Source organism: Manduca sexta, chromosome 22, assembly GCF_014839805.1.
Source record: "Manduca sexta isolate Smith_Timp_Sample1 chromosome 22, JHU_Msex_v1.0, whole genome shotgun sequence".
Classification (NCBI taxonomy): domain Eukaryota; kingdom Metazoa; phylum Arthropoda; class Insecta; order Lepidoptera; family Sphingidae; genus Manduca; species Manduca sexta.
In genome coordinates, this window is record NC_051136.1 from 4,315,323 (window position 1) to 4,334,388 (window position 19,066).

The 19,066-nt window shown below is 35.2% G+C and overlaps 1 protein-coding gene across 1 annotated transcript in view; it reads right to left on the minus strand.

The window, feature by feature from the left end:
• Positions 1–19,066, minus strand: part of LOC119190187 (protein O-mannosyl-transferase Tmtc3-like) — a 135,174-nt gene that overhangs the window by 12,504 nt on the left and 103,604 nt on the right. Inside the window, exon 2 of the mRNA XM_037441489.1 lies at positions 8,660–8,796. Within this exon, the coding sequence (XP_037297386.1) occupies positions 8,660–8,796 (137 nt within the window). The remainder of the gene's footprint in view (positions 1–8,659; positions 8,797–19,066) is intronic.

Below are 19,066 nucleotides of genomic sequence, written 5' to 3' on the forward strand. Positions count from 1 at the left end.
TTGATAGTACGGGAAAGTTCTCGGCAGGTGATCGACGAGAAACGAAGGACGGATAAAAAAGCTCTAACACAAGGTGGAAATTAAATGTAGAGATAAAAATAAGTAACAAAGGTTATGGGTATTCATCTTTAGATATGTTCTCGTAATTGAGTTTTGGAAAACATTCGGTTCCAATATATTGAGACAAGAGTTTTAATTCAATGTTTATCTTTATGCATGGCTCGCCCTTCGCCTTTACGTTTCATAGCCTGACCAAATTGTGAGCGTAGTTTGTCAAAAATTGTTCAAACCACATTTTCTGTAAGACTGAACATCAGCATGCGGAACATTTGCTTACGTCCTTGCATTCAAAGTAAACCAACAAGTTCGCAAACTGCACCGAGTTACTGTGTGTAACGAACCGTCACCTTTTTCGTCATGTTTACAGGTGTTGTATGAAATAGTTTAAACTTCTGAAGTAGTTTCGAGCTATCGTTAAACGTGTCTACAACGCTGCAAAGTTTCATGAATGTTTTAATACAACCTCTTAATTGAATAAGAATACTGCATGCTGCGAGAAACCTATACGATAAAACAGTACGATTTAAACCGTATCGATAAATCGCATTGATAAATCGTAACGCGTTTGTGAAATAAAAAAAATGAGTTCTGAATAATTTCTGATTTGTACGAGCTTTATCGGATTGAACCGTTGGGAGTTTGGACGTATCGTAATCCTGTACTAATGAGATTTTACTTAAAACTATTAGTGTAAGCCGTTGTTAAATACAAAATCGTACTTTAACTTCACACAACACACGTGTTTACGTTGGCACATGTAGACCTTTTACGCAGTATCATTTCAGGGCAGCCTAAGAGTTTTAACCTGTTCCCGGATTTATCCCGAGGGGGTTTTACAGTCACCAAATGTGCTAGGTAGAACTTCGTGTCGTCAGGTAAAATCTAGGTCAAAATGGAAGGCGGGATAGCTTTTTAGGGCGTGACTTGGAATCTGCGGTAACATAGAGGTTGAATTAGTTTATTTGTCATACATAGCATCACGCCTATTTTGCTGTTAAGGGATATTCAGAGATGTAGCACACCGATATTTTGTTACGTTAGGTGTCATGTTTTAGGGGGTGAGTCTAATGGATCTCTGAGCAGAGAAACGCTATATGCCAGACCCGGTACTCAAACCCGAGGCCTCAGCGCGATGGAAACTCTATTTCCGATATCCTTACATCAATAAAAAATAACACTGTACACATCTCTAGAATAATAAAAAAAAACAAAAAAATTAACAATCCAAAGACCAATTTGAACATGGGTGCGATATGCCACAGTATTTATTTTAGTGCGGTAACGCGTATGGTTGTCAGCGTGATACGGGTGTAATTGCTGATACAGAGGCGTGGTACGCAAACCTAACCACAATCAATTACGAGTGTTCGATAAGCAATTGGCAACCCTAAAACATTGTTAGTATTAAAAAATAAATTATAAAACAAAGTCACCTTTTGTATGTTATCGATTTTCTCAAAATCTACTGGACCGATTTTTATGAAATTTGGTATGGAGATAGTTTAAGACCTTGGGAAGGTTATAGGCTATTTTTTATCCCAGGAAAATATATAGCGGGACTTTTATCCCGGAAAATTCCTTCACGCAGGCGAACCCGCGAGCAAAGCTAGTTAAAAAATATTTATATCAGGTATATTATTATAAAACGCTAGGCGTTTTTGTGAGAAATAATTTGTCGTATTATATTTGCGGGTTCACACGCGTGTAGCTGTTAACAGGTTTAATTTTTCTTTTTTAAGGATTGATTTTTATAACAATCGGTGTTTATTAAATTAAGTTTCTGACATTGACTTTAGTAAATTAGGTAACTCAATGTATATTCTATTTCCATACTTTCCAAAGGACTGCTTTGATACAACCAATAATCTCGCAAAACGTACACCGATCAGCTACGTGTCATATATTACGTGAAGACAAATCTTTGTACCCCATTTTAAGCAAATTGCGCACGCAGAGTGTGAGATTTGTCATGATTAAAGCTCATATACAGGAGTTAAATAAAATACGGTCGAATTTCGAACATTGGATGACCACCACTAAATAGACAAATGTTTTGCAGGTGAAATATAACTTCAACAGCTGTACATCTCTACTACTAAATACAGTCAGACCGTTATTTCGTAACATCTCGCCTGTTTTGTCTTAGCTATACAACAAGCAACGCGACCGTATCCGCATCGCGTGTTTTAATTAACAAATGACTTAATTTTGCCGGCAAAGATACTCTCATTATGAGCAAATTAATTATATTCAGTAATTAATTACACATACGAAGATAAGACAAAGGGTCGCGGTAATCAAGGACAGCGCTCTGATGGCGATGTAGGGCGTTATGAAAAACTAATTTAACTCTGCGGTAAAAAGTTTCTCGCCCGTGTCTGAGTGAGAGCCGGGCGGGAGGGGCGGTGCTAGTAGTAGCGGGGGGGGGGGTGTAGACGCCTCTCGGTTCATTACGTTATGAATGGCTTTCGTGTCTTACGTAATTCTGTTGTTTGCTCATTCCACCACTCTGGATGCTATACAAATTTGTATTTTGGAGTTTTGTCTCGGAAATTGCAGAATTTTTTTATTATTCCATCTCCTAATTCGGCTTTGTGTCTTTTTTATCAGTTCCTAAGTTGATATTCACACCCACTTGTTCGTGATGTACGTTTACTGCTCGAGCTGTAGTTACGTAAATCGGGAATTAATTATAGTTATTTAAGTAATTAACTCGGCTATTTGAACACGTAAAGCTTCGTTGTTGCGTGTTTAATACCACATTATAAAATATTCAAACTGGGTTATACCTGTTTGTTAATTATTCTAAACACATATTAAGCTTACATTTTACCGTGATCCAATCAAATTATATACAATGTTGCTCATATGGGATTATCGCGAGGTTTTATGTAATAGATGCAAAGTTTGCATTTGTTGACCAAAGGCCAGGTGGACATAGGTTCTAGGTAAGTGGGTAGATAGGAAAAAGTGTGAGAACTATTAACTACCTTGAAAGTTTATTGTATGAAAAAAGGCTCACAAATATGTAAAGCACTTGCTTAATGCCACGATATGACTGCCTGCCGATAAACATTAAGTAATATAATTTATTTATTTAAAAACTTTATTGTACACCATAAATATTAAAGAAAATATAGATATACACAAATGTCGGTCTTATTGGTCGAGGCAATCTCTACCAGAGAACCATTGGATGGTTTGAATATTATCTTCAAATATCCACAGGTCCACAGGTTTGCTTAACTGCATTTACTATCCATCACAACGAAACATAAGCCAGATTCACTACTGTTAATTGACAGCATATCATCATCAGCCGCAGAATGTCTACTTCTGAACATGGACCTCCCCCAAAGATTTCTAGATTGACCTACAATAGTTAAAGGCCCGCATTCAGCGACCTCCTGTGACTTTTATGAGGTCATCTGTCCATCTATAATTGACGGCATATACAATGCTGAAATTCTTTTATCATTTTACCACCACAAGTTTAATAAACACGATCTACGAAATAGCATCCGATCCGCATCGGACCGATCAATAACTAGCCCAAGAAAAGTTTCATTGAAGCCGTTCTGCCGACTTGCACGTACTGAAACGCAATAAAATCTTATTTTACAACATGCATTGCTTTCAAATTAGGAGTTCTGAACGGCAGACTACCGTGAATTTAAAAGTAATTCCATTATAAGTTTCCAACATTTTCCAGCCGCAAATAATGCCTCAACTTTCGGCTGATACACTAATACGATTGGAGTGTTGAAACCACGTTGAAAACTCTCTGTTGTAAACAACGCTTATACAGTGGTGTATGAATGACGAGAATCATATTACGCTGGTTTGTCACTCAAGCGGACGTTATTAAGTTGTTTATTGTGAAATGAATTTTATGTGGAGACTTAATTCCCTTTTAATCAGATAGCTGGTATGCGCGCGAATTAGTGGATAATTTAATGACGTCACTCGGAAACGTGGCTGGAACGTTTGAGTTTGCTTTGATTTTCCGATTAGCAGATCTATTTAACTTGCTTTAGGATGGAGATTGCAAATTAAAGCTTTCGCTTATGTCTGTATGGGTAGGCAGTGCAGGAGTATAAAGTGACAGGCTTCGACTAATTGTTTTTTCCGTTAATAAATTTACTTAGGATATTATTAACCGCCTTAGATAAAACAGTTAAATATGTACGCCTAACATTTATGAAATATCGATTATGCTTTTAAGATTATTTTGTGAAACCAAACATATATTATAATATATTACTCTCATGTAACGTTTGTTTTGGTCTCCTTTTATCTCAAACAACGTTCTATTTCAGAGCATCGCATTGAATGCCAACTAATAAATCACTCGGTTTTTGCTGCGATCTATATTCTTTGAAGGCTGACGATACGAGAAAGTTAGAATAGATAAGATGTATACTAAAACTAGAGAAGACGGTGATATACAAAGCAGGATTCGCGCATTCGAAACACGTGCCATCTAACGAAATTAGTAAGAAGTTGGTATAGGCCGAGAAAAATCACGTGAGAGATAATTTTTTTAATACACGGAAAAATATATCGAATGTTAAGTGCGGTGGAGTCCAAATTAATTATAATCGATAACATGAAATGGTTCCTGCCATATCGTTGTCTCACTATTACAAGTCTATCTTATATATGATGAATTGAATTATATATATTACATGATTTTAAATGTTTTTCCGAAAAGTTTTTAATAATCCCGAATGATAAATAAAGGGGAGCCATGAATTATTGTCTTTTCTAATACTTACCAACATGAAAATTGTAATTTTTGCAACTTAAGGTTATAGCTTAAGGTCCAAATTTCGTCGTATTAAATTTTAAAGGCCGAAATATCCATGCATATTAATTATTTTTACGTTTTTCTTTCAACTGCGAGAACTAATAACTAACTAGACGTGAATTTAAATTCTTTACTTGTCAACACTTGTTTAGTTACCCAGATTAAAGGTGAAACAAAATGTATGAAAAATGGACCTTAAGCTATAACCTTAAATAAAAATTAACATGGGACCTTGTATTCGTGAGCCAACGACATTTCATTTCGTAACGGATCTCGGCAAACAGTACACTAGATGCGCCTCTGCCTAACTCCCACAAAGGCCTCTGTCATCTTATTCTTACTAATATGATAAATACGAAAATTTGTGAAATTTTTTGGATGTTTGTTAAAAGTAAACGCAGCTCCTGCTGAACTTATGTGGATGAAATTTGATAAGCAGATAGACCACAAGGATTAACATATAGGCTACTTTATATTCCGGCAATTTGCTTTTGTGGGAAATATTTGAATTTTGATGTGATTTATTATTAAACTGTTCAGACGTCGTTCAGATTGCGCCATGGGTCGTGATTAAGGGTTTTTTTGCAAGACTTCACACGCGGGCAAAGCCGCAAGCAACACTTTGTATTTTTATCAAATTAATTTTGGTTAAATTTGAAATTTACTCCACCGCAGCACAAGAGATCCACTCAGACAGCTTGAACGTTGTAGACAAAAGCCATCCAAATATCATATTTGTTCGTCATTAACAAAGCGTACAAGTCGGCAATTTCAGCATTTCACGAATAATTTTAGGCGGTGGATTTATAAAATATTTCATACGCGTTGAGTTCGTGAATTTTTTTGTTAAAGTAAGAAAGGTGTGTAATATTAGTAAAATCTTCTTTTAATTCTTTGGTATTTCATAAATTATGTATTAGGGTAACATATTTGGACTTTGATAAACAAAAGTAACTTTAATATTTGAGCGAGCTTAGTTAGTTTTGTAAACGGTGCAATGTCATAAAATAGGTTATTTATTAAATATCACAGATTCCTAAACAAAACTGGGGCCTTGGATTCGAATCTCGCGTGATATAGGGAGTGTGAAGTGAAGTGATATAGAGTTCGTCTACTCCGTAATAGCCCACAGTATAACATTTCTCTCGGTATAGCGATAGGCTTTCTCTCTATTTCAATATGAGAAGGGACACATATGTTGAAAAGTAGGTAGGTTGTACCTCTGCTTACCCTTTCGGGGATAAGTGTGATGTGTTTGTTATTCTAAAAATATTATCCACAAAATAAGTAAAAACATCGCTTTGAAAGTAATCACTGCATGACAAAGTTACAAAGCTTTACGTAACGTAAACTAAAACTTGGAATGATAATGAGAGGTCGAAAATCATTAATAGGATTATGCTACTAAATTGGATATTGAGCATAAGCCCGGCTAAGTTGCTGGTGGACATAGCAAGTAACCGTAATTAGTAGTAACTAAGGGGATCGGCCGACGTCGGGCTGATTAAAACTGGCTTAACTCCGCTCCCTCCACTGGCCAGCCCGGAGCGTAACTACTGTAGGTAATATCTTCCGTTATACGTGTGTTTTCTGGCTTGTTATGAAGTTCGATAGCACTAATACCGATTAAATTTATCGATTTGTCTTTGTACGCTTGATCGATTTTACGTTTGTTGCAGTCATTGTCATGCTTTAAAAGTTCACTATGTATTAAGTTTGTTTTGCGCAACCCTATTAAGTGAGTCGTGCGTTGTGCAAGCCAGCTTAAAGTCATTTTTTGGTGTGCACACAGGATTAAAAATAGCTTTAAATCCTACATGTTAAATGCGTTAACATGTACGCCAGATAAAAACTCAGCGAAATCAACGATCGCACATCGAGCCCGAGTTATTATTTTCCACGGCGTAAAAATAAATTAAAACGCTCCTCATGGCGGCGTAAACAACGCCAAAGTAGATTTGAGAGCATTGTGCTGAATAATTAAACGACGTGCGCCGGCTTTCGGCAGATCGCTGGCTTATTGACTCCTAACAATTAAAACTTCCCATTCAATTAACAATTACCTTCAACAAGGCATTGGTATTTCATATTAATTATTGAAATAGCTGGTACATTTTTAGCTGGTATTTAGCTGTTCAGTCGTGGTAGGTTGTTTATGCGGTTTTAATAATGGCAGGTGTGAGCAATTACATTCGTCATTAATGCTATTTACAGCTGATGTTGATACGAATTATGTTTTTTTCTTATATTGCCATTACCCATTCCAATGTGAGGTCAGCGCATCATACTTAGTTGAAGTTGCAGAAAGCATTTGACTTAGTTTTTTGATCGGTGTCTGCTGTCTCATGTTTCTGAAGGATTCAATTCTAGGTCAATCGGGAAAATTTTTGTGTTTTTTGACTTGGGGATTTGTTATCCCGAGAGATAAGATTGAATATATCTAATGCTCACCACTTATACTGATCACGAAGTTCTTCGAACTAGAACCCTGCTGTGTCTCCTATTACTTTTTAGAGGTGAACATACGAAACACCGACAATCCACATCCTTTTTTCTAAAGGTTAAAGACCAAATTTCAGAAGTCACTAGTCATAGAAAGTAATTTGAATCTTATTCGCATTGTATCAACAACTATATTCAAACGTCTGTAATATCTCAGGTTCAAAAACTAGTCGTGTGCCGTATAACTTCGATATCGATTCTGTTTATTAGCTATTTGGTTAATGAAGTCGACTTGACAACTCTCGGTTCATAGATACCTCCGTTTCAATGCTTTAAAGTAGGAAAATGGGCAGTTAAGTTACCAGATATATAAGCACAGTTGTACACTCCCAGGAATTGAATGTGCGGTGCTGATTAGGGAAGAAGAATTGGGTTTAGGGGGAAGCTTTTAACTGGTTTAAATAGAAGGAATAATAGGTTAGGTTAACGGTTAAATTTAAGAGACGATTCACAGTGATGCTAACTACGTGTCTAGGCAATAGCTCAACTAATATAAAGGTAAAAAACCTTAGACTTTATAATTTAGCCTTAGCGCGATATTTATTTATTCCTTATTATTATACCTTATTTATCACGTAGCGATATTGGCTCGTAATAGCAATCCATACCTTTACCTTACTTCAAGATAATGAAGGAACTAGTTAGAAATTCAAATCCTATAGTAGAGCGTTATTTAAATGACAGGCCAGCTTCGTCTACGACTGTGAAGTTGCAATGTTTCTTGACGGCCATTATATTCGACTGTACTTAGTATGGCATACAACAACTTAGCATGTTTTGTAAGTTGCAGTTATTAAAATGAAAAAAGAGTTTCACTGTGCAGATTTCTAGATTCAAATCGAACTTATAGGGTGCACTTTATTTTTTTTACTAAAAGTCATGATCTCTGGACAACCTTTGGAAATACACCATTAGGTACCTACTTAATACGCCTTCGATAGACATTTAGGTAATATTATCACGTGTACATGATTCATGATAACAAGCCTGTTTCTCAGCTTTATTTATCTGACAGCCAATTAGATTCAAGTTGTATCTCAATATTAGCCAATCCCAACAGCCCTATGTCTACGCACTGCGAGGGTTGCCATGCCGTCAGCACTGAGAAATAGACTTGTTATCACAGCAACGGTCCGTCCTTAGTTAAATAACGTCGACGAATGAGGGGGTTAGTGTTTAATTTTTTTTATGCAATCAGCTTTGTATGTCATGACATACAAAGCTGATTGCGTATCATGATATTATATGTACTAGCTTGATAATTATTCCATTAAATTAAATGCTTACCTATAGTACAGCAAGGAGACCAGGGCATGCAGCAGCAAGTTGACTAGATGGTAGCCCGCTGGCTGCAGACCGTGTACAGCGTAGTTCCATCGAAACGTGAGCACCGTCAACGGACGGTATGATTTGTGGGATTGTTCCTGTAACAAACAATTTTTTTTATAACATTACATTTTAATTGCTTTGAATGGCGAGACGAGCTTGCCGTTTGCCTGATGGTAAGCGATACGACCGCCTATAAACATCAGAAACACCATCAAGCACGTTGAATTACATACTATTGTTTGATATTCCACTGTGCTCGTCATCCTGAGACATGAGGTGTTAAATCTTATTATGTCCTGTAGTTACTGGTTACAATGTCCTTCAAACCGGAACACAACAGTGACTACACACTGCTGCTTGATAACAGATATAAACATTGCGCTGACACCTACCCAGGCGGAATGTCACATATGACAGACCTACCACCAGTAAACGGCTTGTTAGCCCGATAACTGTCGGTTTATACTAACACACTGGACTGTTTGGTGAGGGCTTTAGGTGCTCGCAAGCCTTGAAATCAAGCGACCATGCTGAGGGCAAGCCACTAACAGGTTACGAACCTCCGCTCAGGAAGGTCATTGAGAGAGGATGAGACATCAATGATGAGGACATTAGCGATTAGAACAAACAATAATCAAGACTGAAAATCCAAAATTCCATTTTAGTTTTTATGTCAATATCCAAAATTCCCTTTTTAAAAGTTTTTTAGAACAGTAATTCATGGAGCGTGGGGTTCGTTGGTCTGTCGATATGACATTTTAAATCCATGTTGAAATATTTTTAATTTATTAATCAATAAGGGTGTTTTTTTATTAATGCGTTATATTATGATTTAAAAATTATACGAATTTCTGAAACATGACTTATAAACAAGTTTTTCTGCTTGATTATTTGATATGTAATAATTAAGTTGTTCATAGATTCGCTTTCAAGCTATCCATACATTACTATTATTTTTATTATTTATACAGCTCCTTAAGTTAAAGTTAGTATCTTAAACAATCTAACCACTATATACATTACTTTGTGTTTAACGAAGTATTTGGACGTAAGCAAACTAAGTCTGAAGACTTAACGGGTTAATTATTAAAGCACTAACAACACAGGTGTTAGTTTACGATGGCCGACTATACTTAACATTTGAAACACGATACTTTTTCTTATATATGAACTTTATACTGCTTCGGATTAGCGTGGAATAATACTAAATGTAGTATGTGATCAATTGATTGTCGTGTACTTTGAACTTATTACTTTTATAATTATTAACTGCTATATTTGATGATAACGTTAATTTTTTTTTCGCAAATAACTTCTTTGTAAAGAGAACGTAAGCAATTATTTATATTATAAGAAGTAAAATAATAATATCGTTAATTGCTAACAATATTTAATACTAGCTTTTGCTCACGGCTTCGCCCGCGTGAAGAAGTTTTCCAGGATAAAAACCCTCTATATATTTTCCGGGATAGGAAGTAGTTTATTACCTTCCCAGGGTCTTAAACTATCTCCATACCAAATTGCATAGAAATCCGTTCAGTTGATTTTGAGAAAATCGATTTCATACAGAAAGACAGAAAAGGAGACTTTGTTTTATAATATGTATAGATTCCTATAAATAAACTACGTTTTGGAGTTCCAGTTACCCATGTTAAGGTAAACTTACTTAAACAACAAAAATGCCTTAGTATAACAAAGGAATACCGGACCTTCCATTATATATTGTATGAAATATCGTTTACTTAAAATGATATTTCTTTTTTTATTTGGGTGAAATACAGCTATCAATAACCAACAAATTATAACGAAACGAACACAATACATAAGCCAATTACGAGTTACCGCAGAAAATGATGTGGGTTGAGACATGAATGACGTCCAAAAGTTGAATATATAATATCAAATTATTTCGGAAAGCCATAACGCCAATGAGGTAAAAGTACACGTAAGTAAACTACCAGGCCATTTACCATTATAATAGGTTAGAATCTTTGCAGTGAAATGTGCGAGAATATTTAAGGACCTCCAACAAAGGATACACGGCATATAATAAATACAATGTCGTAATATTGGTATAATTAACAATGTGACGTGCCTCTTCAATTATAGGAGACCACAGCATGCAAATTTATATATTAGTACAGCGGCAAAAATAATAATATTTGTTACTAATATTATTTAGGTATATAAGTAGAAACTTAAAGCAGACAAAAGGGATAAAATATAATAAGAAGTGACAGAACATAACAACATCTTATGTTATAACATGTGGTGGTGAATGTGATTAATTATAATTATTAATTGTGAATACGTAATAATTGTCTATCCACCACTTTGGGAAAAGTGGTGAAACTATGCGTATATGTGAGGTTCGTTCTTTATGTAAGTGCCGAAGAATGCTAATGCAGAGTTTATTCGGTCTCAACTCAGTGGTTGCCCGACGTTTTCTGTCACAACGGTAGACTTAATACTGGGTCATGAACCCCATCATAGCTACCTACCCTTGAAGCCTAATAGTAATCATAATTGCACTTTCCCCGTAAAAACAAAAAGGGACTACAACATTGAAACTTCTTTCTCCGAACCCGTTGTTTTAGATATTAATTTGGGACCTTTATTTCTCGTAGATAATTTCATCGAGGCGCACCAAAAATATATAAAGAACCGAATTCCGAATTTAATCCTTCACCTAAATGCAAATAAAACCCAGTTTATACCCGCTTAAAAATAAATCACGTGGTTCCTAGTTGCGAGCCGCGTCCGGAGTGGAATTATGCTCGCAACAGAATGGACTAAACTTACTGTGATATTGGGGGCTTGGGTGTTTTGCGGATTTTGGGAATAATTTTGGCATAAGAGTAGGTTCTCGTAGAGGAAGGAAGGTAATTGTATACATAAGTTTAGAGCTCAAGATGTTCTTATCACACCAATGTAGAGTAGTTGCATCGTTTTTAAGGATTTTGTTTATATTTTTTTTATCAGCGGCCAAAACGTGTTATCGTTTCCGCCACTGGAGGGTTGAGTACAAAATATATCCAACCACTATCTCCTTTCTTCCAAACACCTATTCGAAGCTTCAACAATAATGACCTACTTGTTTAAACAATGTAGACGTACAAAATATTCAAGTATAAATTGACAAATACCCAAATGAACTATAGACTCCAAAAATGCGGTTGTCTCATAAAAATGATTCATAACGCGCGAAATTAGCAAGCCGGGGCGCACGGCCGCTCCTTCTTTAAATGAAATTCCACGTCAAGCTAGGTGGTAGGTAGTGGCGTAATGGCTCCCCATATATCACAGACAACAATACGGCGGCACTAATAAATATCAGTTGTCACAACTTCCCAAATGCCATTAAACCGTTGTAACGTAGGCGCGAGAAAGTGATTTTTCAAATGTTCCAGTTTAATCATCGCTTTGGTTACGTTCGCTATTATGAATTGAGTTTGAAAGGTTCCGATTTGTTATCTGTATTACTTTGACGTGTATAGAAATTAAAAAGTGGAATAGTATAATATCATTTCATTCTAAGTTACGGAGATTTTTGGTACAAGCACGGCATAGTGAACCGACTGCCCCTAATGGTAAGTGGACTGGGGTCCAGATAAAGTGGCGACTGTTGAGAGATGATGTGTCTCGTCAGCCGACTCAACTATACCAGTCTAATTAAAACCAAATACAAATGACGTCAAGCAATTCTACTGAATAAAATATTGAATACTAAGTAATAATCTTTATTTACGTAGTAATTATCTTTTGTGTTCTACATACACTGAAAAAAAGATATCTAGGTATAAGTCTGAAATATTAATTAAAAACGTACTTAAACGAAGCATATCTTTTTGTACAGAACGACCGTATTTTTCATTAAGAGGCTACTTAATAATACATTACGATCCTTGACATTCATTGCTAAGGTTATAGGTATTAATATTTATTAATAATTAATATTTACAACATTGAAGATGCACCAATAGAAAATAATGGTTGTTGAATTATACACCTTTGGTTATCAATAAGTTCATAGCGTCTGTATGAACCCTAAAATAGCTCAGACAATCAATATAAAACACCTTCAAAATAGTACATCCAAATTCTACCCTCAAAACATGTACATCAGGTGAACATAATGAATCTTCGTCAAGGCAAATTACATTAAGCGTTGAAATAAATTCACCACCCGCGACCCTCGTTTGCACCCGCATCCATCCATCAGCGCGGAATAAATTGATGGTATATAATAAATAATAGACAACTTGGCCGAAGCGACTTTGTCACTGTTGATACTGATTAAATTAACGAAGGGGTTGTAAGCTTTGCGACACTAACTCCCATTACGTTGTAAATAAGGTTATTTTTATAAATTTTTGTAATAGCAGTAATTAGCTAGAACAAGTTTTTTTTTTAAATGTCAATTCAAGTTTTCGCATAAACTTTCCATAGTTACAAATGGTACTTTGACCAACAGGCCGTCATGATTGAGTCATCTCTCGTCAGTTGACATTCTGTTGGACCCCACTCTACTTACCATCAGGTGTAGTGGGTTCAATTTCCCGTGCCAGTATCAAAAAGAGAAATATGGTTAAGTCTACTAGACACTTCATATTTTAGAAGCAATTACCCGCGAAACTAATATTACATTTAAAAACGTACTTTAAAAATTTACTATCCCATTTTAAAGAACAAAGTTCATTGAATTCGTCTACCTTGGCAAAGCTGAGTCCTTTATTCCCCTATTCCAATAATTATAGAGAATTGTCTACGAGCAGTCCAGACGTATTTGAGCAATGCAGATAAAAGTTTTACTATCTAGTTGCCTAATGGAATATTTGTCTTAAATATTTGTTTACTCCTCTGCCAATGTTCTCAGAATTATACTGGATAAGAAAATGAATCAAAGGTCTAAATAATTTAGATTTTTATTGATTCGATTTCGATTAGAAAGATATTAATAGTGAAGATTGGAAGAATGAATTGAATATGATTTCGACTGAATTGTTCTGAGTAGTTACTGAGATTTCAGTATTTTTTCTATTATAATATTGAAAATTAGTTTAACATGAATTGTATTCATTTGTCATATAAGAATACAGAAAACGAAGTTTTATTCACGGCTGAGGCCATGTTACGTTATTTCTCTATATAAAAGTCCATGATTTAGTTTATCCTTGTATCAAACACAGAAAGTCGTCCAGTGATTTCTGCGTTTACTTCTAAGTTTTAACACATACTCACATCTTTTAAAGCTTTCGCATATATAATTATAACTATTTAATATTGCTCAAAGAAACAGACGCTATAAGGCAATCATATCTAAGCGACATTCAGGAATCTTTTATGAGCGATTTGAAAATTTGATTAAAAAAAAAACATAACACGTAAACAATTTACTCTATAACAATACAGTCTCATAATATAAAATTGCCCTACAACTACAAAAAGTATATCCAATAAAGGAGAAAACTCTGGCGATTCCAAATATAAATATCTCATTTTCCGTATGTTTGTCGCTTAGACATAATTGCTTTTCAAGCATCGAAACACATTCTATCTACGAGCAAATAAGTTAAACACAGCAAACGTTTGTTACAGCAACGTTATCAATTAACGAAGCGCGGGGCAACTAGAAACCGACACTATGTAGTAACTTCGAATTCGACAAACGGTAGAGATGAGAGGCAGACGTTTGCTTTTAATAGATCGATTTGTCCTCGGCTAAAGGTGCATGCTCTTTGTGTTCGACTCTGACCGAATCTAGGGAACGGACTGGCCGACCGAATCAACACTACTTTGCTAACAGTCGATAGTAGGTAAGGAAACATCGTAAAAGTGAGGATTAAACTGTGTAGAAAACAATGTTGGTTACGCCAACTCTATATTAGTGAGTAATTAGTCGGGTATACCATCCGTTATAGCAATAGGCGCAACATATTATATAGCTTTTGAATTAAATAAAAAATTTAATCTCTTATGGCCTGTTTCAAAAGTTTAAACAGCTAATGTAGATAGTACCGATTTTATTACTATTTATTTGGGAGCATATATTAGAGTGTGATTTTTTGTATTTGGTCGATTTTTACATTTATGTGACGAATGGCATGTACTCGGTGTGAAACAGGCCTTACCAGTCGTTAAAAGGCCACTTAATGCAGAACAAAATAAACTCAAATAGGCCTTCTAAGTTGAATCAAAAAACAATACCAACAATCACTGCCGTGGTTAAATTTCATATTGTGAAAACTATTATAAGAAATGCATGCAACACTCACTTTAAAGCATTCCAATAAAAGGTTATTAAATAGCTACTTTATTCCACACTTGCTTTTGTAGCGGCGTGTACACAAAAGCGAGTTCTACTCTTTTTATTTTGCAAGGGGAAAGAAAACGTCTAAAGAACTACCCGCGGCCAAAGAGTTGAGGCGGAAAAAACCGCCCTTAGCTAAAGGTCGTCTTTGCGTAATCCCGACTCGAAACAACCACCCTATTGCATAGAAAAAAGCAATTTAGATCCCGTATAATGTCGGCCCTGAAGGTAGAGTGTAATAATATTGTACGAAACAATTATGAAGACAAATAGCCGTGAGTTTATTAATGTATCGAGAAGTTCGCGCGAGTGAGTAAATAATTTATTATTGCGCAAAATACGACGTTTCGGCGGATGGGCCAAGTTTCTTAACGTTAGATAACAGTTTGGATTTGAATAATGTTCAATTCGCTTTTGTCAATAAATTTACGGGCCCCGAGGTTGTTATAACTTTGCCAAGTTTGTTGCTTGGTTATTTTACATGACGGTGTATTTTTAGTAATCTATTATGTGCTGTAGATTACATGGACTGTGATTTGTTAGGTTTAAGGATCGAAGTTGTTAAATTGATACATGTAAACCTTTTTTTTTGGTTACGCAGAGAAATTTCCTTATTACTACCATCCAGCAAGTTCGATACAAGCCAGCGTTTCCAGAGATCATTATTTTTCCAACAGGAAAGGAGACTTCAGAATCGGATGTCTAATATTTTTTATTATTATATAAACTACATGGATAAATGGCATGGAAATTAATCACTAAAATCGTTAGACTGATGAACAGTGTACCTTACCGGTGTGATTTACGAAACCTCTGACTCATTATTCAAGTGTTGAAGTCTTACCATCAGGTGATTTATTTCCTCGTATGCTAGCCTTCTGCTATTAGTCACACTGCGCCACTTCGTTAATTGATGAAGATGATACAATATTATTGATGAGTATTTATTAATTTCTTGCCGATGTAAAGGGTAAAAGTTTCCGATAGGGCACCCGATAACATATCCATTAGTCCGGTCAGCAAATCGTTCTAATGATAATTAGATTTTACTTGAATTACAGCTAAACAGTGAGCATGTATTTTAAAGAGAAAAAATCAGTAATATGCAATTTTATAAAGATTTCAATTATATTACTACATATCATATCATATCATATAGATTTCATACGAAACCAGTCTTGCCTGAATTGATAAATATGCTTAACTACATTTATAAGTTATATGTGATAAGTTTTGTACAGTGAAATGGAATATTTAATACTACTAAATATATTAGCCTCTCGCATCCCTGGCAGCTTTTATAAAACTATAAGTTACAATTTTGTTTTGGATTGCATTACGAAACGGAAGCCAGCAGGAATCTTATATGCTTAGCCTCTGATTCCTTGTTACTTTCAAAACATTGCACGCTATAACGATCAAGCACGCACTACAAACAGCACTAAGGAAAATGATCGTGACATGAATGCTCTCTCTCGTAACATTATAATATCTTAGGTGTCAAAAGGTTGGGTCACGTAATGATGTGTCAGTTTTCCGCTGGTGTCTGCGAGCCGACTGACTCCACGAAAATTGGGTTCCTTTATTGATAACAAGAGGAAAATGTCAAAGGATTGTGTTTTCGAGAGGTCCGTTCGAAATGTATTGGATGACGTCAGATTGGCAGGGTATTGTCTCAGTATGAATTGGTGCAAAATATCAGAATACATTTGTGATCTATGTTATTTATGCTAGGAAAAAATACTCTAAGAAAATTGGTATAAAAAAGTATTTTCTGATTACATTTAGATTAATATCAGTCGTGCTGTATTATTATAGAAAGGGGTTTTGATTGAGATAATTATATATTTATGTCAACATTCGCGTACACTAACCTATATGCATTAGAAGGTAGGTATGGCTTATTAATAAATTAAATACCAAGACAACGTCAAGTCCCTTATTATTTTTGCTAAAGCAATAGATTAGTTACTAGTAAATTAGTATTATACAGTGATTAGTAATTATAAAGTTTGTGAATGAGATTGTCATACTGTAAAATATTGAGATTTTAACATAATATAATGTGTTTATACCAAAGACATTAAAAAGTAATAATCTTAGAACTCTTTGGTAGATACAAATAGTACTTGCTTTTCCAATGATATCTTGAATGTCTTTGTCGGGCCTTGTCAATTTTATTACAACAAAATTGTATTCTGTATTTATTTTATTATATTTGGAATTTTAATATTTTTATACATTCATAATATTCTTATTCTGAATTTATGTATAGTGTTTTCGATTATTTTGTTATGCCATTGCTTTATTACCGCTCAACAGTCATAGATAATATTAGACCCATAAAAAATTACGGTAACTTTTCTTACTTTCAACTTTGACATTGGCGAAATCATCGTCTGCCAACGATGGAGCCACAATCTAAAAATTAAAGTGAATTGAATTGTCTTTATTGTAAGAGACATTTGAAAAGCGAATACAAACATGATATTTGTTTAAATATTGAGTTATATAGTTGTGAAGATGGAGATTAATCTAAGGCGGTAGAAACAAGAAGCATAGCCATATACTAACAAGTTCTTTCATTTAACATTTACAGAAGACTCGACGCACTCGTTAACCTCTCCAGCGATCGCAGCTAATATAAAAGAAATATTTTTTATTCAAACTCCGACGATACCATATTCGAAACGCACGAAATTCTTAATACAGAAGTAAATAGGAAGCCATATTGCGTCGCTGCGAAGCTCGGCGACCTTACGAAGTACCGTATTGTTCAATTGTAGCTGACACAATGAAACTTTTTTCATTTCGTCCAAAAACATCTGGCCTTGCCAGTTTGGATTTGTAATTATAGACTGAGAATTGTATTAACGTAATAAAGTTTTTGTATTCGTTTTGGCTTCAGCCTTTACCGAGTCGACAGCACTCTAGACCGCTTAGAATGCTCTAGGTAACGTAGAAGTGTTTCTAGCTAACCCAAAGGAATCTGCGGGACTTTGCTGCGGTTGTCAGAAGACCGAGGATAATGTTTTTCCTGTGTAAAAACGTTGCTGCTTTCTGAAAGGTTCATATTATAATTGAAGATAGCTGAAGGCACTCTTATGATTTAAATATTGAATTTTGTAGTTTGTTATGAGTTTGAATATATAATTACTGCTATAAGTCAAATTTACATGAAACTTGTGAAACAGGCCCCAATATTCATTATGTCGTTAGCACCAGGCTACAAGTTGCGTAGAGATGATGAACCGTCGTGCAAGAGACGCAGCTTTTTTCATCAACAACAATTTGTCATTGTCTGGGAATGGTGAAATTAAAAAAGACATTAAAATATTCACTATGCTTAGCGATGAGAGGACTTTTTCGTGAATAAGAATAATAAATTCTCATTTTTAAGAGACTTTGATGGATGATGTAAATGAATTCAATTTGAGTGTATCCATATTATTTATGATAATGTTTAAGATGTGTTGGGATGAGATGCTTTTACAATATTACAGGCCTGAGACATACGTCGAGTATTCGTTGAATATAGCTCGTTAAAGAAGAATCAATATTTTTCACAGACGTGTGCGTGAACCTTCGTACGTAATAAATAATGTTTAGCTTTATTTGGAGGATGGTTCGGCTTATTAACCGAACCATCGTTGGCGATAAGTAATCAGTAGTAGGAGCCTATTCATATACGTAAAAAAGGAAGATAGATTATACAATTGCCATTACACTTGTTAAAATACAAGTTAAACTGTATATTGTTGTACATAAATCACAATTAACTGTTCCTCGTTTGCACCAGAACCCAGCAATCGTCCGGATATTTGAGTCAAGCATTAATTTTGTAAATCAATGAAAATTGAAAAATAAATCAAACACTCCCAACCGATGCATCACTGACGGCCAATTTTGGTAGTGCCATTTTCGCCGGCACGATTTACGATTGTTCGTTTTCCAAAAGTCTGTAACCCTTGTAACCCCTAGAAACATATTGGTCCCACGTCATGCCGAAAATTAATAGCCTAGAACAGATTGCACGTACAGTTACGTCGCACTGT